At 36.2% G+C, this 23,325-nt stretch overlaps 1 protein-coding gene across 2 annotated transcripts in view; it reads right to left on the bottom strand.

Moving 5' to 3' along the window:
* Window positions 1-23,325, bottom strand: part of SLC30A6 (solute carrier family 30 member 6) — a 38,200-nt gene that overhangs the window by 11,147 nt on the left and 3,728 nt on the right. Inside the window, exons 2-12 of one of the 2 annotated variants that reach the window (XM_007191384.2) lie at window positions 22,169-22,255; window positions 17,164-17,248; window positions 16,100-16,142; window positions 13,705-13,770; window positions 8,373-8,453; window positions 7,868-7,903; window positions 7,039-7,133; window positions 4,738-4,786; window positions 4,011-4,130; window positions 1,381-1,483; window positions 122-169 (exon numbers count right to left, since the gene is read on the bottom strand). In XM_007191384.2, coding sequence (XP_007191446.2) covers window positions 122-169; window positions 1,381-1,483; window positions 4,011-4,130; window positions 4,738-4,786; window positions 7,039-7,133; window positions 7,868-7,903; window positions 8,373-8,453; window positions 13,705-13,770; window positions 16,100-16,142; window positions 17,164-17,248; window positions 22,169-22,255 — 813 coding nt within the window. The remainder of the gene's footprint in view (window positions 1-121; window positions 170-1,380; window positions 1,484-4,010; window positions 4,131-4,737; window positions 4,787-7,038; window positions 7,134-7,867; window positions 7,904-8,372; window positions 8,454-13,704; window positions 13,771-16,099; window positions 16,143-17,163; window positions 17,249-22,168; window positions 22,256-23,325) is intronic. The other variant, XM_007191385.2, reaches the window with a different exon arrangement.

The raw sequence follows: 23,325 nt of genomic DNA on the forward strand, positions 1-23,325 counted from the left end.
CATTGTAAAGAACAAAAACTTCCCTAAAATAAAATTCTAGAAAGAGTTGAAATTATTTGTACCCACTCTTTGCATTCTCTAATTATAAATTAAAATGATTTTACTTATTATTCCATCTTACCTCTCTGATAAGTTTGTCCAACTGACCAATAACATGGGGTGGTGTTGTCTGGGGAAAAAAATAAAATAAAATATGAATCTAGAGAGAGAAAAAACTTTTGCAACAGTAGCCCTGACACACAAAAAATTGGGTTTTACACCAGCCTTTGCTTTGTTTCACATGTGCCCTATCATGATTTAGGGAAGAAAGTCTTTAATTGACCCACTAATAAAGCAGCATCCGGAATCAGCCCACGCTTATTTCTTATCTTGCAAAAGAGCTGCTATCTCTAAAACCAAATAAGCCTTAAAGAACCAAATAATCAACAAAAAAATCTTTAAGAAAGTAAAATTTTGTATAAGGCATAGCACTATAAAACTAATATGTTACTGTTATTACTACTTCTGGAGAGGGAGATACAACCCACAGGTTTTAGAAAAGGCATGAGGAAAAGACAGAAGGAAAAGCAGTGCTTACACATTCATCTAGTCCTTGGAAACTACCTTTCTATTCAGGTGCTTGTCTATAGGTGTTCCTATTGTTTCAATAAGTAGTGATTCCTCATTTTAAATTTTAAATTTAAAAGTCTCACTAATTCAAGAATAGAAAATAAGAAAACAATCATAACCGGATTATACAATAGCCAAAGCACATTTATTAGGGGAAAATGAGTATCTAAAAAAGATTTTAAGTAATATTGTTTTCACTTGAAACATTATTAGAGGCAAAATTTTTTCATTTATGCTTTTGTCTTACAACTACATGAAGATCTGTGCCTACTTTGTGCATCAATAGAACTTCATCTGGTTCTTTTTTTTTATAAATTTATTTATTTATTTATTTATTTTTGGCTGAGCTGGGTCTTCGTTGCTGCGTGTGGGTTTTCTCTAGTTGCAGCGAGCGGGGGCTACTCTTCATTTTGGTGCGAGGGCTTCTCATTGCGGTGGCTTCCCTTGTTGCAGAGCACAGGCTCTAGAGCGCAGGCTCAACAGTTGTGGCGCACAGGCTTAGCTGCTCCGCGGCATGTGGGATCTTCCCGGACCAGGGCTCAAACCCGTGTCCCCTGCACTGGCAGGCGGATTCTTAACCACTGCGCCACCAGGGAAGTACCATCTGGTTCTTACTATTCAAATTTCAGAGATTATTGTTTGGCTTCATTTCCAACAGTGCCCTCCAGTAGCTAAAAATTTCGTCATCTGGTAGAAGAACCCATATCGTTTTATAATCTGGTAAAAGAACATAGCTAATTTTAAGCATGCATATTGAAAGAAGACCCTTACCTGGAGTAATACTTTCCCACTGTACACACTCATGGGATACATAGTGCCAAATGTCATCAGAGCAATGGCTATGGCTGATGCAGTATCTACAGCAAAATAATTACTGAAAAGAAAAAACAATTCTAAATCTTAAATGTATGCTTCACTGGGCTTCTTACAATTTAATCTACAAACTTTAATTATCTAAAGCAACAGGACTGTTTTACCACAGCTGGCCACTACTGGCAATGAGAGCATCTCAAAGGAAAATAAAAGGTTTTCAGGATCCTTTCTTGCCGAAGTTTAGGGGGAAATAACTAATAATTATGTTAATTAGTGTGACGAGAGATGATGAAGAAAAATAATGTGAGCATTTCCCCACAATGTATTTTCAATCTACTTGTCAACTATAAATATTTCATATATATTTATTATTTTCAATCTACTTGTCAACTATAAATATTTCATATATATTTATTTTATATTTTATTTATTTTATAAATAGAAACCTTTAACTAGTAATTTCTGATACAGGAAGACCAATAGAATTCATCAGTGATTCTATCAATTTTGCTGTAAACAATAACTCCAATAATTACTATTAAAAATTTTCAAATTCCCCAGGAACTTCACAGGGTGAGATTCTCCAGGAATTTGTTACAGCAACATTGTGACTGAAGTGCAACATCTCATCAGTAGTTCACTGTTCTATTAACAAGACAGACCAAAATGCCAATGGTTACAAAGCTGATCATGTACTCTTTTTCACTTTTTCCCATATGTTGGGAATAGAAAATGAGTAAAGACATAGATCCTGCCTTTGAAATGGCAGGAAACATACATGTGAAAAATATAATAAAGGACTTTGGGTACAAAGGAGAAGTCCTACAGGGTATCATGGATGCACAAAGGAGTGAGTGGCAAGCCTCCTGGGGTAGGGATAATGCAGAAAGGCTAAATATAAAAAGAGGTGACAGGGGTTTCCCTGGAGGTCCAGTGGTTAAGACTCCATGCTTCCACTGTGGGGGGGCGCAGGATCGATCCCTGGTCAGGGAAGTTCCGCATGCTGCGAGGTGCGGCAAAAAAAGAAAAAAAAAAAAAATGAGGTGACATTTGAGCGGAGCCTTCAAGATGAGCAAGATGATGGGACCAAGATACTGTAGACAGTGAAAGCAGCATGTGCAAGGGCATGAAAACCCTGATGCAGCAATGAAACTATCAACAGTTAAGTATATATAGATAGACGGATGGCTAGTAAGGTTGGTAGAAGCTTCACTGTGTTAACAACTTTTAATTTTTCTAAGTATCCAAAAGAGAATTTTGAAACAGGAAACTATGTTCCGATTTGCAACTTTTAATGATCAGTAGCAAAATAGCAGATAACTAAAGATGTGTGAGAATAAAAATTATAAGATGAGAAGACTATTCTAATTAGGCCAAGGAAATGATCATAAAGGCCTCAATTTAGGAAAAAGAATGGGAAGAAGGGAAAGATAATATTAAAAAGAAAGATTAAACAAGAGTAGGTGACAAGACTATTGTTTACAACAGCCAAGACATGGAAACAACTTACGTTCCTGTTGACAGATAAATAGATAAAGAAAATGTGGCATATACATACATAAATATATACACAATGGAATATTAGTCAGCCATAAGAATGAAATCCTGCCATTTGTGACATGGATGGACCTTGAGGGCATTATGCTAAGTGAAATAAGCCAGACACAACAGGACAAATATGTATAATTTCATTTATATGAAGTACTTAGAGTAGTCAGATGCATAGAGACAGAAAGTAGGATAGTGGTTGCCAGGGGCTGGGGGAGGTAGAATGGGTAGTAATTATTTAATGGGTACAGTTTCAGTTAGGGAAGATGAAAAAGTTCTGGAGGTGGATCGTGATGATGACTGCACAACAAAGTGAATGTACTAAATGCCTGTGAAAGTACTGAACTGTATGCTTGGAAATGGTTAAAATGGTAAATTTTATTTTATGTATGTTTTAACACAATTTAAAAGCAGAATGCAAAGGAATAGACAGTAGTAGCATTCACTGAGACACAAAATACAAGAAAATGCAGTTTTGGGGATGGGGGGAAATAGGTTCAGTTGAGGTGCACATGAAAAGAAGGTATGCTTTTTGGAATTCAGTAGATATCTGGGCTAGAAATAAAAATGTAGGATTCACATAGAGGTAGTAAATAAAAACATAATTGTATGTGATATGCTAGGAGAGTATGCAAAACGGCAGGGAGTCAACGAATCACGTCATAAAATTAAGCTTAAGTCTGCTAAAGTCTCTTTCCTAATAGACTTGCTTTTTTTAAAGTTGATTCACATCTACTTCCTCTCTTCCCTCGCTCAGGAACAGTCGCTGTGATTTATCTCTCTTTTATCCTCCTCTTCTCAGTTTCACTCATCAGGTCAGCAGTAAGGAATTTAAACAGTTTTCCAGCCTGCATTATAGACTGTGGTGAAAACTTCTTATTGAATCCAACCCCCATAATTTTTCAGATGAAGACACTTGAGGACAAGACTTGACCAAAGTTGCACAGGTCACAAGCAAACATGCTATGAGCTTAATCCCTAGCCATCCTACTGATGCCCCAGGAATCGAAACACACTTGATAGCAATAAAAAATACTTACTTAATTTCAATTAGCATATAAGTAATACAAAGAGCAAATGCTCCAGCAAGATCAATCAAAACAAATGGATTCATTCGGGGAAGGAAGATACTGCTAAGTCCTGGAATAATTCCACACAAGCTATGAAAAAACAAATAAAAAGAGTATTCATTAGTAGAACTTATGTAATACTGATGAAAGTCGTATAAAAGATGACTTGTATTTTAGTATCATACATCTTTTAAAGAAAGCAAAGAGAATTTGGGAACAAAACTCTCACTCGTAAAGGTCTCTTTTGTATCATCAATTAAAAAGTAAGAAAAAGTAAAGGGAGAATAAGAATCTGATCTGGGGGCTTCCCTGGTGGCGCAGTGGTTGAGAATCTGCCTGCCAATGCAGGGGACACGGGTTCGAGCCCTGGTCTGGGAAGATCCCACATGCCGCGGAGCAACTAGGCCCGTGAGCCACAACTACTGAGCCTGCGCGTCTGGAGCCTGTACTCCGCAACAAGAGAGGCCGCAATAGTGAGAGGCCCGTGCACCGCAATGAAGAGTGGCCCCCACTTGCCGCAACTAGAGAAAGCCCTTGCACAGAAACGAAGACCCAACACAGCCAAAAAAAAAAAAAAAAAAAGAAGCTGATCTGTGAGATTCATGTAGTAACCTCAGCAATAATAATGCTGAGACAGATGCATTTCTTGGGCATTCCTTTAACGTTATGTATATCATGAAATCCTATAACATCTTACCTTCGACTAAGATCTGCAACATGCTCTTGAAGCCAACTCGTACTAGCAGCTTTAAAAAGAAAATACTTAAATTATGTATATAGAATAAACCATTATCAGAAATACTTGATTCTTAAATTTAAAAAATAAGTTCGGTCATGACTGTGTAACATTACAAAAGATCACGTTATTCCTCAAATCTAGAACTTTTTTCTCTTTTATGCCTTTAGGATACTAAATGAAAAGCAGTTTCAACTGCAATATACAGCTGACCTGAAGGAATAAGTGAACTTAACGTATTTCATTGTTACTATTAATTTGACGTTTTAAAGGCTTATTATAGTGTAAAGCAAAGCTTCCTAACCAGTGTGCTGAGAATGGGTTGCAGGTACACTGATTACTGACTCGCTCAGCTCTCAGAAAGGCCAGGTGGGAATCCGGCTACATGCAGACGCCTGTCAGCTACTGTCCCTGGACAAGCAGCCTCCAGGCTCAAGCATCCTCTTACATTTATCCCAGGGTGCTACAGAAATTCTCATTTTTTTATGTGTACCACGATGTAAAAAAGATCGGCAAGCCATATAAAAAGTAGCCTGGTACAGCAGTTTAAGAGCAGACTCTGATGCCAGAATACCTGGCTTCAACCCCAGCTCTGCCCTTAACTAGATGTGTAGCCTGAGACAAGTGACAATCTCTCAGGGTCTCAGTGTAAAATGGGGATAATATCAATAAAATGATTTACCTATGGTTATAGGAAGAATTAAATGGGTTCTATGTAAAGCGTTTATCACGGTGCCTGGCAGATAGAAAGTGCTCAATATTATTTTCCACTTAAATTTCAACTAATGTTGTATAATAAATTTTGATGTTTCTGTGAACTTTCATTTCCAGCTAATAAAAATACAAACTAGATGATCTTTCTAGAAATAAATTTGGCAATATATATCAAAGACTTAAAAAAATAGTGTTTTTTTAACCCATTTATAATTTCTTCTTTGGGAAGAAGAAGCGGAAATGCATACAAGAAATCTGGTACAAAAAAGGGTGGTTATAGCATTATTTGTAAAAGGTTATATATTATTCTATATAACAATAGACTTTAAAAATATTCATGACAAAATATTATGCAAGCCTTCAAAAATCATTTTTTCAAAGAGTATTTAATGACAGGCAATACTCAAGACATAATGTTAACTGAAAAAAGCTAAACATAAAATTGTTAATTGATACAATTCTAAATATGTAAAAAAAATATATACATGTGCATAGAAAAAAAATTAAAGGAACAAAATAGAAATGTTAACAGATGTTATCTCTGGGTCATGAGATTATCAATACTGTTTCCTTCTTGTATCTTTCTGATCTTCACAGAGAGATACAGTTTCTAAACCTCTGTACCTTCTTAGAATTTCTAGAATGAGCATTATATTATTCTAATAAAGTTTTTTCTAAAAAATTCTGGTCATCACAAATATCATTATTTAATTTTCTAGTTCATGCAGTAATTCTTAAACTCTAACTCATACAAATACAATTCATACTTTGCAACACTCAGGAAGTTGCTTAAACCTGCATGGGTATTTCAGAAAGCTTTCTTCCCTTGGTTATCTTGGTATTCAAGTCAGTGAGACCTAAAAAGACCCTCACCTATTTTTGCTTCAAAGTACAGGTGTGTGGGTCTGTGTACACAGCCCACTTTTGTTTTTACCTCACTTCTCCATCCATCAGTGGTTAACCCTTTGTAGGTTAGTGGGATTCCAAAACACTGAAATTATTGAAAAATGCCAATAATTTAGACCACTGGAGTGAAAAGTCTATCTAAATTTTTAAAGACTTGAAAATAAAAGAATATATCAAAAGGAATAAAGTTTTGCTACTTTCAAATATATGCCTATCCACCATTGCCCAAGAGAAGTTCCTGGGAACTTACTTAATTAACAAAATACAATTATTTGCAATGAGCATAGCAACTAGTCTGTGTATACTGATGCTTCTAAAATGCTTGCAATAAACTTTTCTTAGGTAGGTTATACATGTAAAATCTCATTCATGTTATTTGGTAAATGTAATTTTTTATTGCATGTAATTTAATAGATAAGTCAGTTTTGCCTGTTTTTAAGTAATATGTTATTTTAAAGCTTGTAAAAATTAGATTCCGTTTCATAATTGTTTGCTCAGAGAAAGACTTTAGAACCTTTGGGATAGTCCTCTCTTCTCTTCAGGATATACTTTCTCATTGATCTATGAATTAATTAAACAAGCAAAAGACCTGTTTTTATGAGAGATTAATTGGTTTTTTATTAACGGTAAATAAAAACATACCTTCAGAGACATAAGCAAAAGGTTTATTCCGAATAGAAAGCATTGTGAACAGGTTGAAAGAAAGAGCCACAAAAGTACCAACTAATAATCTTCCCCTGAAAAAAACAACATTCATCATTATTTTTTTCTTGGTAATGTCAATATGTAATTTCAGCATGTAGAGAGACTAAGAGATGGGAAGGCAGTGGTCTGCTTCAATGGTCTAGTAATTGCAGAGCCAGAATCTGAACTTGGTTCTAGCCCCATGACCAATGTCCTGTCTACTGTTGCTCCATCTTACACAGGACAAAAAAAAAAAAGACTCTTAGCATTAACAGTATCTTCTTACAGGTAACTGCTGTTATAAATTTTTAGAAATGCTAATGGTATTTGGTTTACAGTCCACTGGCCGGGTCAGACTGTCCTGAATTAATCTGATCAGAATAGGTAAAGTCCACATAGTTGGCCACTATGTTGTAAATAATAGCAATTCCACCTTTTCTATAGCTGCTACTAAAAGACTTGGAGGATCCAATCTTAAATTACAGAAGACCAGATGGGGCTGGCTTAGGATATTGACCTGGGCCTAGAAATACCGAGGAACCCAAAATCAGGGTAGAAAGGCCTTCCTGTTCAGTATAAAAATTTAAGGGCTTGGGAACAGTTAAGGGTGAAAAGAGAGAGTCTTGGGATTTGGGGATTTTGCTTGTGAAATATCAATGAAATATATATTACCACACTCTGAACTCTGATATTGGCCAAAGTAACCACTATTTAATAACATACCAAGTAATAACTGGGAATCAAACTCAACAGTAAATTATATGTTATGTCAAAAGCAGAATCTCACGTGTGTATCTCAGGCTGCTCCAAAAAGCGTTCTGCACTAAAAGAAGGAAATAATGTATTAAATAAGTCCTACAAATTATAAAACTTTATTAATATATAATTAATCTAATAAATTCACAAAACTTTTTAATATGATAACCAACTGTTGATTATTAGTAGTGATGAGACAAGCAGACCCACAAATTATCCTCAAGGTGTAATTCAATCTTTCTCTACCAAACCTGTTTCAATGGGTTTGTACTAAGCATTAAAACATGTTTGTGTGAATCCTTTCCTTTCATTCACACCTATGACTAAATTTAGTAGCATCAAAGAAGGTAATAAAAGAAGGGTGAAAAGAAGGGAGAAAAGTCTGAAACATGAAGAAATTGTACTATCAAAACTCCAGCACTGCTCATTTTATTTGTATACCCTTCCAGCCAGACGTGTCTCACTGGATTCTTTCATATTCCCAAAGGTGGCGTAGGTAGAATTTGCAATGACAGTAACATTGTATACAAATGTACCTTTCTTTTAATATAAAGAGAGCTCCCAATTGTGCCAAGACTGTGGACGCAAATACAGCTAGGACTTCTAATCTTTCAAATCTGAAATTGGAAAATTAATTAAATCAGCCTAATTCTTTCAATTCACAAACTAGTATCTCTAGAACACATTCATTCACTCACTGTACATGTGCCTACTATAATCCAAACGCTGTTAAAAAAGACTACAGTTTCTAGAATGACAATAAACAATGAACATCACAGATTTTAAAAAGAGTGCCTATTTGTACAACATATACTCCTTAGGGCTTTTATTTTCTAGAAATAACCATTATTATAATAACAGCTAGCACTTAATTGACCCATCTTGTGTCAGACACTGGTCGAAGTGTTTAACATATTACCTCATCTAAATCCTTATAAGGGTTAGTTTATCCACTTTTTTTTTTTTAAAAAGAGATAAGGAACCTGAAGCCCAAAGAGGAAAAGTAACTGTTTAGAGTCATACGGCTTGCAAGTGAAGGAGTCAGGTTTTCAAACTCAGACACTCTGGCTCTAGAGTTCACGATTTTAACCACTACTACACTGCCTCTCCTATCTACACACAATTGCAGTTAATTGAATATGTCTTATAATCCCTAAGCTATCAGCTGGAGGCCACGGGCTGTTGTCTTATTTATCTTAGTTTCTCCCACTGCACATAGTTTAATGGTATTCAACACCTGTAAGTATATATGCTTAAAATTTCTCAAGGAAATAATTATCTTCAGAAATGATAATAAAATAATTAACGATGTTCATCACATTAGTTGGTTTTTTCCCTCAAATGAGTTGATTTAATTCCAGGTGGTACAGAATTCAGAATATTCAGGAGATAATAAAATAATAAAGGACGTTCATCACATTGCTGTTTGTAATAGAAAAATGTTGGAATCAACAACAGACCATTACACATTATTACAAATATAAGAGAAATGTATTTACTGACATGGAAGGATGGAAATGAAAAAAAGTGGGTTATAGGAGAGTACGAAAAAAAAGGTATGTAAATGCAGCAACATTATTTGTGGTAATTGATAAGTTGATACTAAAGTGCGTATAGAAATGCAAATGGTAAAAAAAAAAAAAATGCAAATGGTGAAGGAAAGCAAAGACAATCTGAAAAAGAACAAAGCTGGAAGATTTACACTACCAGATAACCAAGATTTCAAAACTACAGTAATTGACACAGTATGGAACTAATTCAAGGATAGACAAATATACCAAATAGAAGAGAAAAGAGAATCAGAAACAGACAAACACATACACAGTCACTTGATTAATAAAAAAGTAGTACATAAAAGCAATAAAGAATAAATTTTTTTCAATAAATAATGTTTTACCAAATTGAATAGCTATGTAGAAACAAATGTGCCTTGACCTTTACCTCAACCCATACACAAAAATCAATTCCAGGGCTTCCCTGGTGGTGCAGTGGTTAAGAATCTGCCTGCCAATGAAGGAGACACAGGTTTGAGCCCTGGTCCGGGAAGATCCCGCATACCGCGGGACAACCAAGCCCGAACACCACAACTACTGAGCCCTTGCACCACAACTACTGAAGCCTGAGTGCCTGAAGCCTGTACCCCGCAACAAGAAAAGCCACCACAATGAGAAGCCTGCGCACCACAACGAAGAGTAGCCCCCGCTTGCTGCAACTAGAGAAAGCCCGCGCGCAGCAACGAAGACCCAACGCAGCCAAAAATAAATAAAATAAATGAATAAAAAAAATCCTAAAAAAAAACAAAAATCAATTCTAGTTTGATTGTAAGCCTAAATGTGAAAGGTCAAACTGTAAAACTTCTAACTAATAACAGGGTAGAATATCTTTATTCTGGCCAAGATTTCTTGACAAGTACATAAAAAGTATTAACCATAAAGGAAAACACTGATAAATTGAATTTATTATTGAAATTAAAAACTTTTCACTCATCAGAAGATACCTTTAAGAGAATGAAAGAGAAATGGGAGTGAGAGAATATATTTATGTATAAAGGACTCCTATATAGATCAATAAGAAAAAACAGGCAACCCAATCTAAAAATGGATAAAATACTTCAGCAAGCATTTCACAAAAGGGGTAATCTGAATGGTTAATAAACATAAGAAAAAGTGCTCAAATACTCATCAGGAAAATAACTTAAGCCTCAATGAGATGCCACTGCACATCCTAGAATGGCTTTAAAAAAAAAAAAGGCAATACCAACAGTTGGTAAGGACATGAAGCAACTAGAACTCATATACCGTCAGTGGAAATGTTAAACTGGTAAAACTACTCTGGAAAACTGTTTGGTATTATCCTATCTTCTAATGATGAATATATGCAAATCCTATGACTGAGTAATTTCAAAGACATATGCCCAACATAAATGAGCACACATGTATACCAAAAGAAATGTACAGGAATGTTCATAAGTAGTTTTATTTATAATAGCTAAAAGCTAAAAATTATCTAAATTCCTTTCAATAGTTGAACATATAAACAAATTTTGATATATTCACATAATGGAATATTAGAGCAATGAACAAGAATGAACTACTGCTATATGATGATATATATTGTATTCCATTTATATGACTTCAAAAACAGGCAACAAGAATCTGCAATGACACCAATCAGAATACTGGTTACTTTTCTCAGGGTTTGACTCTGACTCAATATTAAGTCATTAAAGGAGGTTTTGGGGGAACTTGTAATGTTTTATATCATGATCTAGATAGTAGATATACAAGTATATTTATTTGCTAAAATTCACCAAACTGCACAAGGATATAAGCAGAACAAGCTACAGTCCCTGCTACCAAGAAATTTATATTTTAAAGGGGAAGACCAAAAAAACCCAATTAATTGGGCTTCCCTGGTGGCGCAGTGGTTAAGAATCCACCTGCCAATGCAGGGGACACGGGTTTGAGCCCTCGTCCGGGAAGATCCCACATGCCGTGGAGCAACTAAGCCCGTGCGCCACAACTACTGAGCTTGTGCTCTAGAGTCCGCAAGCCACAACTACTGAAGCCCGTGTGCCTAGAGCCCATGCTCCACAACAAGAGAAGCCACCACAATGAGAAGCCCACACACCGCAATGAAGAGTAGCTCCCAGTCACCGCAACTAGAGAAAACCCGCGCGCAGCAACGAAGACACAACACGGCCAAAAATAAATAAATTAAATAAATAAATTTAAAAAAATTAATTTATAAGTTCTGATAAGTTCTATACAGAGAATTATAGCAGTCTGATGTGACAAGAAGCTAACTAGGTGATCTATTTTAGAATCCATTTTAGATTGGGCCCAGTCACTTAATGACATTAGCATTTAGTGACATTAAGATTGGAATAACAAAACTGGGCTTATCTCGTAAGAATCAAGTGAAGAGCATTTCCAGGACATAGAATAGTTTGTACAAAGACCCTAAAGCAGGAATAAGTTGTGTTCAAATCACAGAAAGAAAGACAGTGTGGTATAGAGGGCATGAGAGTGGTAACTTGAAAAGAAGTAGGCTGGGTCTAAATCATACAAGGCCTTTGTAAACGAGGAAAGGAGTCAGGATTTTATTCTAAGTATGACAGGAAACAACTGGATGGTTTTAAGAAGTAGAATGACAGCATGATTTAGGCTTAAAAAAAAAAAAACATTGGTTGCTATATGGAGAATGGACTGAAGGGGGGTAAAAGCAGAAGCATGGGGACCAGTTAGGATGGTAGTAGTGGAGATAGAAACGGGGGCGAGGACAGATTCTGGATGTGTTCCTAAGTTATCCTGACATAACCTGCTCATGGATAAATGTGGGTGATGAGAGAATAATCAAGGATTTTGCTTGAGTAACTGAGTGGTGGTGTATTTGCTAAGATGTGAAAAACTGCAGAGGAACAGATTTTGGGGGAAGAAAACAAGAATCCTAGCTTGAATTTAAGACATGAATTAGACATCCATGTGAACCTGGCACGAAGGTAACATAACATGAGATAAATCTCAGTGCTGGAGAACTGAATTTTGGAATTATTAAATATAGATGATACTTCAAGCTATGTGACGGATTGCAATTATATTTGATTGCTCCCTCTTTTCCTATTCACTCTAAGCAACTAGGCCAAAATGGGAGCTGTCTTGCCCTTATGTGACCTTGTCTCCTGGCCACAATAGCTGATCTAAAGACTAACATCTATACCAAGGTGGACCAACCAATAGTTCTTTCTCACTATTTTCTGAACTAGAGCTGGGGAATCCTTTCGTCTCAAGGATGAAGGTGAGAAGGTTCAAAGTCTTGCTAGAAGTTATCATTCCAGGATAGTGGAGAAAAGTGGTCTGAGAAACTGAACCTGACATGCAGAGAAAAGCAGACCTTTTGAGGTAAGAGAAGGACAGTGTCCTGAGTGTTCCAGTCCCTATACCAGTTTACCTCAGTCTTCCCACACTTTGGTTATGTAAATTAACATTTTTCCCCCAAACTAGTTTGAGTTGGATTTCTGTCACTTACAATCAAAAGCCTTGACTCAGAGTCACAGATTTCCATATATGGATATCTATACTTTACAAATGATTATCATATCAATCCAACTCTATCAAATTTCAGTGACACTTATAAATATCTTCATTTTACACTAAAATTTCATGTTTACTTTGTCCCATTATTTAAGTAAATAAAACCTGATTTTGTTCAAAAGAATATAATCCCAATAAATGGTATGGTGGAGAAGAAAGGTAAGTTTGGTCCAAGAGTTTCTTCACCAAAGTTAAATTCTTCTTTCAAGTTGTTTCCTTGAATCTGAAAAGAACTCATTTTTTTCTAACATATTTTTAAAAATCCTCTGATATAAAAGATTATTTTCTAACTTTCAGTAATTTCTAAACTATAGAAACAGAAATCTCAAAATCTTTTTCAGTTCATTGCTGTCACAAATCCAGTCTTAAGATAAAAATACATCTCTACTGCTGCATTAATGTTAAACTATATCCCACTTACTTTAACATCTAGAAGATACATACATGAAAGTCCTTTGTACTTTCTCTAACTGAAATAAGAGATTACCAAAATATTAAAGAACTTAAAATGAACATTTTATGTAAGATTTGTTTTATAAAATAGAAAAAAATTAATGTGAACATTTTACTTTAATATGATTTAAATTTAAACATTCATGTTCCTTATCTAGAATCCTCTTGGAAGATGCTTTTTTATCTACTTTCACTATCTGATCACTAGTCCACTAAACAGGCAGCATTTATTTTCTACAAGTACTGTAGCTAGCTCTTTACTGCCTGGTATAACTACTACTTTAATAGCAATAAGTTAGCAGAAAATAAAATTTGAACTTACCCAAATGAATAGGCAGGGCTAGGTTTCCTCATCATTACCCAGTAACTTATTAAACATGTCATTAAACTAAGTAAAAAGGAAAATAAATTTAGCATTAGAACTAGAACTGGAGGACTTACAGAAAGAAATTTAGCTTTCAGAATACCTAAGTTGCTATAAGTTAATAGTGTTTGCAGACTAAACTAATAACAAGTTATTCTAATAATTTATAATCTAATGACAATAAGCACCTTAATGTGAGTTTTAACATGGGGAGAAACTGAAAGAAGTTATGATATACCATTAAGACACTTAAATAGAACCTAAACCCATAATTTCTCTACTCAGAAAGTTATCCGCCCTAAATGGTTTCCACAACTGAGCCTGCAAAAAATGACACAGTAATAGTAAGTGTAATTTACTTGATTCTAGGCATATGCAATACATTTTAACTTTGATAAACTTTATTTAATCTCTGTTAAAAGTTAGACTAGGGGCTTCCCTGGTGGCGCAGTGGTTGAGAGTCTGCCTGCTAATGCGGGGGACGCGGGTTCGGGCCCTGGTCTGGGGGGATCCCACATGCCGCGGAGCGGCTGGACCCGTGAGCCACAGCTGCTGGGCCTGCGCGTCTGGAGCCTGTGCCCTGCGGCGGGGGGGGCCGCGGTGGTGAGGGGCCCGCGCACCGCGATGAAGAGCGGTCCCCGCACCGCGATGAAGAGTGGCCCCCGCTTGCCGCAACTGGAGAAAGCCCTCGCACGAACCGGGGACCCAACACAGCCAAAAATAAATAATAAATAAAATAAAATAAAAAAAAAAAAAAAAAAAAGCAAGTCTTTTAAAAAAAAAAAAAAAAAAGTTAGACTAAATATTAATAACACCTTGACAACATTCTGGATGGGATAAAGTTATGGTTACTTTCTAAGTATAGTGGAGATTCACTCTAAAACAACTTACTACAGTGTGAAATTCAGGTAACAACTATCTGTTTTAGACCAATCAAGAAGATTTAGTTATGTGACTGATGAAAAAGACATCCCTATAACATACTTTTATGGCATGGATCTTGGAGACATATGGTCTAAGCATTCTGCAACCTTTATTTGGAAATATGAAAGGTCCCCAAAGCAGGAGCCAATAGGTCATCTCTCTAGCTCACAATTACATATATACTTTGCAGTTATTAATATCCCTCATTTCTTTTCCCATCCACATGGTTACAGTGGGAACTAGTATGTTCTTACATGTTCCTGCTCCCTGGTCACAGCTGACTCATCTACAGGTAGGCACCTGACCTAAAGTCTGGGTATTATCTTTTCTGTTGCTATATAAATGGGGTATTTTCTTCCAGCATAACTTCTAATTATTATTTGTACATATGGTCCACGTTGATAATTTTACTTATTTCACAGATAACTTTCCTTTAAGTAAAGAAAACTTCATAAATTCAGTGCAACAAACTTTTTTTTAGTTTAATTTTATCGTTTTATTCAAAATAGGACATTTACACAGAAATGTGCATAAAGCACATATGTACATTTTAACGAATAGAAGAAAAACACCCATTTAACCACCAATCAAGGTCAGGAGTAAAAACACTGGGGAAGCCTTCTGGAGGTCTCCTTTCTGTTTTTCAAATGAAGTATAGTTGATAACAAATTCCTTACTAGCTTCAAAACATTAAGAAGGGGCTTCCCTGGTGGCGCAGTGATTAACAATCCACCTGCCAATGCAGGGGACATGGGTTCGAGCCCTGGTTCAGGAAGATCCCACATGCCACGGAGCAACTATGCCCATGTGCCACAACTACTGAGCCTGAGCTCTAAAGCCCGCTAGAGCCTGCGAGCCACAACTACTGAGCCCGCATTCCACAACTACTGAAGCCCGCGCGCCTAGAGCCTGTGCTCTGCAACAAGAGAAGCCACTGCAATGAGAGCCTACGCACTACAACAAAGAGTAGCCCCCGCTCGCCGCAACTACAGAAAGACCTTGCACAGCAATGAAGACCCAATGCAGCTAAGAATAAATAAATAAATTTATTAAAAAAAAAAAACCAACAACATTAAGGAGGGAACTTTCCTGGTGGCTCAATGGTTAAGAATCTGCCTGCCAATGCAGGGGACACAGGTTCGATCCCTGGTCCGGGAGGATCCCACATGCCATGGAGCAACTAAACCCGCATGCCACAACTAATGAAGCCCTCACGCCTAGAGCCGGTGCTCTGCAACAAGAGAAGCCACCGCAGTGAGAAGCCTGCGCACCGCAATGAAGAGTAGCTCCCACCTGACGCAACTAGAGAAAGCCCGTGCACAGCAATGAAGACCCAACACAGCCATAAATAAATAAGTAAGTAAGTAAGTAAGTAGGTAAGGAAGGAAGGAAGGAAGTAAAAACATTAAGGAGCATTTTTAAAACTTACCTAAAAAGATCAAAAATGGTCAGGTAAGTATAGGCAGTTAAAGCTGCAAAACAACAAAAAGACTGATTAAAATGTTACTGAATCCATTGTTAGGAAATACAACAAATCACCAAAATTGTTCATAACAGGGACATCCATCACCAAAAAACATGAGTCACTGATTAATCTCATACGTTGGCAATTATCTAGTAAATTTGACGAATATATGTAGCCAAAGTTGGTTAATACAAAAGCTTACTTTAGAACCTGATTTCTCCATCAGGAAAAATGAAGCAGTATATGCTCAAAAGCCCTGTGATCAATTTTTTGCCTCCTTCTGTCATCGGAGTACTATTTTAAATGTATTTTTAAAATAGCAGGATGAAAATAATGGTAAATAAAAACATAAGAGTCACGACACAAGAAAAATATTAGATTTCCCTTTTCAAGGGAAAAACTCAATAAATCATAAAATTTTATTTATACACTACATAAACTGAAGAACTAATCTATCACATTAAAAGGAAATCTCACAAAAAAGATACATGCACCCCAATGTTCACAGCAGCACTATTTATAAAACAGACTCACAGGTATAGAAAACAAACTAGTGGTTACCAGTGGGAAAGGGGCAAGATAAGGGTAAGAGATTAAGATATACACACTACTATGTATAAAATAGATAAGCAACAAGGATCAATTGTACAGCACAGGGAATTATAGCCATTATTTTGCAATAATTTTTAGTGGAGTATAATCTATAAAAATACTGAATCACTATGCTGTACACCTGAAACTAATATAATAATGTAAATCAATACCTCAATTAAAAAATAAAAAGAAATCTTAGTTTTTCAAATAGATTTAAATTTTTTTTTTAAAAAAGCTCATTTTTAATGATAATGCCTAACAACTGAACCAATTTTATAGTTTACAAGGTACTTTTGGAATAGATTCTCTCATTTAAATCTTTTGAGTTATAGTTCAGAATAATATATTCTATGTAAAGGAAGACATACCTTTATTTAAAATGAGAACAATAAAAATGAAATAATTAACTCCTAAAAATAAGAATAGTGACATACCTATACTATTAGTGGAACTGCACCACATTAGCAGGAAGCCAGTACATGTTAAGTTTATTGCACCAAACAGCAGTATCTTCCAGGACTGTGAAAAAGAAAATCATTCTTATTTGTACAATGCTGATAAACTTCTCTGGGTCCATTCAAGTTGCTGTGATTCATACTCTAATATTCAAAGGAATAAGCACAACTTGTTTCAAAAAGTTGAAGTGCCACATTTTCTAAAACTACCAAAATTATCATCAACCAAGTTACTATTATAATATATAAGCCTAAAAGAATAATTCTAGAAGGGGAATTATTCAAGAGAAAATGAATTCTGACACACAAACTCTCAAATAGTTGAGAAAATATGCTGACATTTGAATATAATTTTGTCTCTATAAACATGTAGAGACGATGATAAAAACAAATGGGGCAAAATGTAAAGCAATTGATGAATGTGAATAAAGGGTATAAGGGAGTTCCTTATACTCATAACATTTCTGTAAGTTTGATGTTACATCAAAATAAAGTTACCCTGCCCACTCACTCACCAAAAAAGAGCAGTACTTGGTTATTTACCAAATAAATTGTATGAAATAGGACTGCAAAAGAGGGAAAGATTACCACAGTTTAGAAGTTCACAGAAAACGGAGGATCTGAGATACACCTTGAAATAGCTAGGATTTAGAGGAAGGAGGAAGAGCATTCTAAAAATAAAGGAAGAAGAGATCAAGTGAACTGTTTTTTATTTTTGTTCTGCTCCTCTCCCTACAAAGGGAGACCTATGCTTGTTTGAAAGTAGAGGTGAAATAAATTAGTGAAAAGGTAGTTATTTGGAGGCGTTAAAATTAAATATGTAATTGCTAAGGTCAAGTATGGTATGGGATAGGATGGTTTTACAATACAGATGAAAGGTGTAGGTCTAGAAAGGAAGAACACCACCTGTGAGAAAAGTGAGAAGGGTAAGAAGGTAACGGAAGAGAAAGAGAACTTGTAAGGCAGAAAGAAATGACAGTGATGTAACACAGAGGTAACAGTCTAGAAAGGAAGAAGCAAGGCCATTTTCTAAAATTAGGGGATATGATAAAGTAGCACTGGAAACTTAAATCTAGAAGAGGATCTGCAGAATAGATGTTATGGTGAATATACTACTGAATCATCAAAAAGAAGAACAATAATTACCAACATGAATTTATGGTAGACACCATTGTGGAACTTCCTCTACACCCACGAGCAAAACCAGAAAAGCAAGTGAGATAGGGATGTTAGAGACTTGAGAACTGATATGATAGATTAACAAGACAAGGGACTCTAATACTAGTGAGGACATTAATGAAATGATTGGATATGGGGTCTAGTCAGGACAGGGATTCAACAGCAGTCGGAAAAGGAGGATAAAGCATTTAATGCATGCAGTTCTAATGCTGAATTAAGCTATTAATCAACAAATATTTGAGTATCTATTTTGTAACAGGCACTATTCTAGGCACTGGAGATACAGCAGTGAACAAAACATGGACCTTATAATCCAGGTGAGGTGACAGACAATAAGCAAATATATAAGGTCAGGTGGTGATAAGTGCTAGAAGAAAAAATACAGTAAGAACACAGTAAATGGAAGACATGGAAGATCTGCTCTTCTAGACAGGGTGGTCAGAAAAGACTCCTTTGGTAAGGCGACATGTGACCAGAAATCAGAAAGAGGCCAAGGTGCTAAGCATGCAGATATCTGGGAGAGAAAATGGGAACCACAGTGCAAATTCTTTGAGATAGAAGAATGGCTGAGGACAGCTAGACAAGAGAGCTGAGAGGGAGTCTGCGGCTACATCAAGTAGTGTCATGTACGCCAGGAAAAGAATTGGGATGTATTCCAGATGAGATGAAAAGTGACTTAGCTTTCATTTTAAAAAGCTCATTCAGCTTCCCTATGTAGAATATACTGCACAGGGGCAAGGATGAAAGTAGGAAGACCACTTAGAATGTGATTGCAATAAACCATGTGGGAAATGATGGTGGCTTTGAACGTGATAGGAAGGTGTTAAAAGAGTCAGATTCTGAGTATTATACTGAAGATAGAGCCGGCAAGAATTACTTATAAAGCAGATGTGAGGAGTGAGGGAAAGAGATGGGTAAAAGTGACTCCAAGGTTTCTGGCCTGAGCCATGTAGTGAAGGAGTGATAGAAAATCAAAGTTCAGGTTTGATCATATCAAATTTGAGATGCCTATTAGATATCCAGGTGAAAATGTTGAGAAGTCCATTATATATAGGAATTGGAGGTAGGGAAGAAGATAGGGACTGAGATATAAATATAGGGTCATCAGCATATGGTAATGAAAGTGTCACCTAAATGGAATGAATGTAAACAAGAGAGGCCAGAGCTCCATAAGCCCTGGGACACTCCAAAACTTAAGAGGTCAGAAAGATGAGAGGAAAGTAAGAAAGGAGACTAAAAATAATGGCCAAGTAAGTAGGAGGAAAATCAACACTGGCATTTCAGAGTCCATATGAATAAAACTGCTTTAAGGTGGAAGAGACTGTTTTTCATCAAATGCCACTGAAGGTCAAATAAGATGGGAAATGAGGATGACCATTGCTTTTGGCAACACAGAAGTTATTAGTTACCTTGTAAAAGCTGTTTCTGTGGATAAGTGAGGACTAGAATAAGACTGGTTTTGTTTAATAGAAACAGGGAGAAAAAGTGAACAAAGAGAGTAAAGACAATTCTTCTAAGTACTTTTGTATAAAAGGAAGCAGAGAAAGGAAGCAGTAGCTGAGAGTGGAATATATGGCATGTAATTATGATGCAAGAAGGAGAAGGAGAATGATTCAAGAAGGAACAACAGTGCAAGAGACAGAAGGAACCATTATAGGAATGCTGTCTTTGAGTAGGCAACAGTGGAAGAACTGGCCTTATATAGCAGATCAGACAGTCCATTCACAAAATAGGAGGGAAGGCAGAGTGTTGGTAGATATGCTAATGACAGGATGCGGAAGTTTTCTCCTGATTACTTCTTTTCCCTCAGCGAAACAGGAAGCAAGATGAACAGGTTAGAGTGGGGATGAATAAGCTTTTGGGAGTTTGAGGACAGAAGTGAAAGAAAATGGTATGAAACTGTCACTTAGGAAACTGGAAACTAAATAAACTAGGAACATATAGTATGGGTCATAGTAATGGCATACTTGATCATGAATTTAAAGGGAGACCAGTCAGCATGGTTTTGTGTTTTTTTTAAGGCTCCATTCAGTTGCTTGCATGCAGGTACAGAGTAGGAAAAAAGTGGACTTAATGAGGTTAAGGATTTGCCAAGGAAGTATGATAGACAGAAGAAGGGCACAAAGGAGTTGAAGTCATATGCAAGAAAATGAAAATGATGGACCAGAGAATCTAAATTGATAAGTAAGTAAATGAGGATAAGAGAGGTGAAAAATAGTGAAAATATAGCAGAGTCAATGGACTGGAGGTCCTAGTAATAGGAGTGAACTGGGAAGACAAGAGGTAGTGGCTGATGAGTAAAATGCTTAAATTGAGACAATGGGAGGATATAGTTATTATAAATGATAAGGTTTATGGTATGATCATAGGAGTGGATGGTTGGGAGGGATACAGGACAAGATTATTTGTGGTGAGGAACTGAGAGGTAAGGATCTTCCACATGAAATATGAAATCACCAAGAACTAAGACAGGAAAAGCAATGAAGAGATGAGCCAGGTGTACCTCTTAAGATTTAAATTATGATAGAGGTTATCTGTACAATTCAGGTGTTCCTATATTGGTTTTGTTCCTACTACCTATTCTGTGGTATACTATGCTTCAATGAAGTGTACTGTTAAAGAACTTGCTGCTTCCTCCTGCAATATAGTTGCTTTCCATCAACATCATAAAGCTATAACTATCTGTTCTCAGGAGATCATCCTAGGGACTTCCCTGGTGGTCCAGTGGTTAAGAATCCACCTTCCAATGCAGAGGACTCGGGTTCGATCCCTGGTTGGGGAACTAAGATCCCATATGCCATGGGGCAACTAAGCCCACACGCCACAATAAAAGATCCTGTGTGCCACAACTAAGACCTGATGCAGCCAAATAAATAAATAAATATTAAAAAAAAAAAAAGAGATCATCCTAAATGACTAGATACAAAAGAAGCAGATAAGTTTCCTACCCGTGGCTCTTAGAGTTTAACATTCAGAGATGATAATATTTCCAAATACCAGAATTAATGAGTTCTGACCATATCCCAAGGTTTTAGAAACAGGAGATATAGTGGTAAAAAACAAAGAAAAGAAGTCTTTAGTTTAGTATTATAATACGTGGTCAATATCATTGCTACTGCTTATTATGTTACATTGAAGCTAGGATTATTTAAAATTCATCAAATATTTGTTGGATGCTTATTTTGTACTTTTATTAAAAAAGGAGGGGATATATGTATACGTATAGCTGATTAACTTTGTTATATGGCAGAAACTAACACAACATTGTAAAGCAATTATACTCCAATAAAGATGTTTTAAAAAAAAAAAAAGTGAGCAGAAGAGACATAGTCACTGCCTTCAGGGAGCTTACAGTATAAGACAATAATAAGAACAGAATGAAAACAGAATAATAACTAGAAGGTCTACATTGGTGACCAAAAAGGGTATCGATTGTCTATTTATAGTCTCAAAGCATAACTTATTTTTTCTGCCTTACATTAAAAATGAGAAAATGTGGCTTCAGACCACATCCACTTAATTTGCTAAAAAAACTAACAACATAAGGCTATCACCAAACATTTTTTCTTCAAAATTCTTTAGAATTAGAATAAAAACTAACCAAAGCCTAGCTTCCTCCCAGGCAAAACAACTGTATACTAAAGTACTGTAATTTTACATTAAAAATTACTTATCCAACATAAAAAAATGAAAACAATGTGATGGATCAAGAGTGATTTCTATTTGCCTTAAAAATTACCTTTCTTCAATGTTATAATGTTTGTGCAATAATTAAAATTAGGGTTAAGGAATAAAAATAACTTACCCTTCGATCAGCTGCTACAAGTCTAAATTCCTGCAATAACTTGCCAAAAAAAGATCTTTGTGGTTTTCTAAAAAGATGAATTGTCCCCTTTAAAGCAAACAAAAAGTACACAAATCAGCATTTAAGTATCTAATCTTCTTCATTCCTGCGATATGGTAATAACAACTAACATTTCTTGAATGCTCATTATGTCCCAAGCAATTATTCTAGACACTTTGCATGTATTTACCTATTTAAGCCTCACAATCATCTATGTGGTGGAAACAATTTTTAGTAAATTGTCTAAGCACACAATGCTAGTAATGGCTGAGCAGGAATTCAAACCCAGGCATTTTAGCTCTAGACCAAACTCTTTTTTTTTTTTTAATGGATTAGGCAATTTTGAACCAGAAAACCAGTTTGCCAAATAGCTCTACTGGAAAGAAATTATTACAATTTACCTAATTAAAGCTTTATATATGAAAGGTTTGGCAACTATTATTACAGGAAAACCTCTGAGTTTCTCTCTCAGGCATTCAAAGTATCTGACATCCTAGCTAGCTTCCATGGTCCCTGCTAGTACACAGTATGGTACTAGCAGAGAAAGGTCATGGCAGTGGGGTTACCAATGAGAGAAGAGACTGAATGGTGATTACAGTGGGATTTACCACTCAAGTCCAGGAAACCATGTAAGAAAGCCTTAACATAAAGGAGAGCTCAAGCACACATAGGAAATTAGCCTGTGATTAAGGTAGTATCCAGTATCAGTGGGAGAAAGTATGAGTTATTCCATAAATAGTATTTGGAAAAAGGTAAAGTTGGATCCTTACTACTCACTCTAATTTTTCATTATTTTAAAATCAAAATATAGGGGCTTCCCTGGTGGCGCAGTGGTTGAGAATCTGCCTGCCAATGCAGGGCACACGGGTTCGAGCCCTGGTCTGGGAAGATCCCACATGCCGCGGAGCAAGTAGGCCCGTGAGCCACAACTACTGAGCCTGCGCGTCTGGAGCGTGTGCTCCGCAACAAGAGAGGCCGCGATAATGAGAGGCCCGCGCACCGCGATGAAGACTGGCCTCCACTTGCCACAACTAGAGAAAGCCCTCGCACAGAAACGAAGACCCAACACAGCCATAAATAAATAAATTAATTAATTAATTAAAAAAAAAAAGAGTTTG

This window comes from Balaenoptera acutorostrata, chromosome 12 (genome assembly GCF_949987535.1).
Source record: "Balaenoptera acutorostrata chromosome 12, mBalAcu1.1, whole genome shotgun sequence".
Lineage (NCBI taxonomy): Eukaryota > Metazoa > Chordata > Mammalia > Artiodactyla > Balaenopteridae > Balaenoptera > Balaenoptera acutorostrata.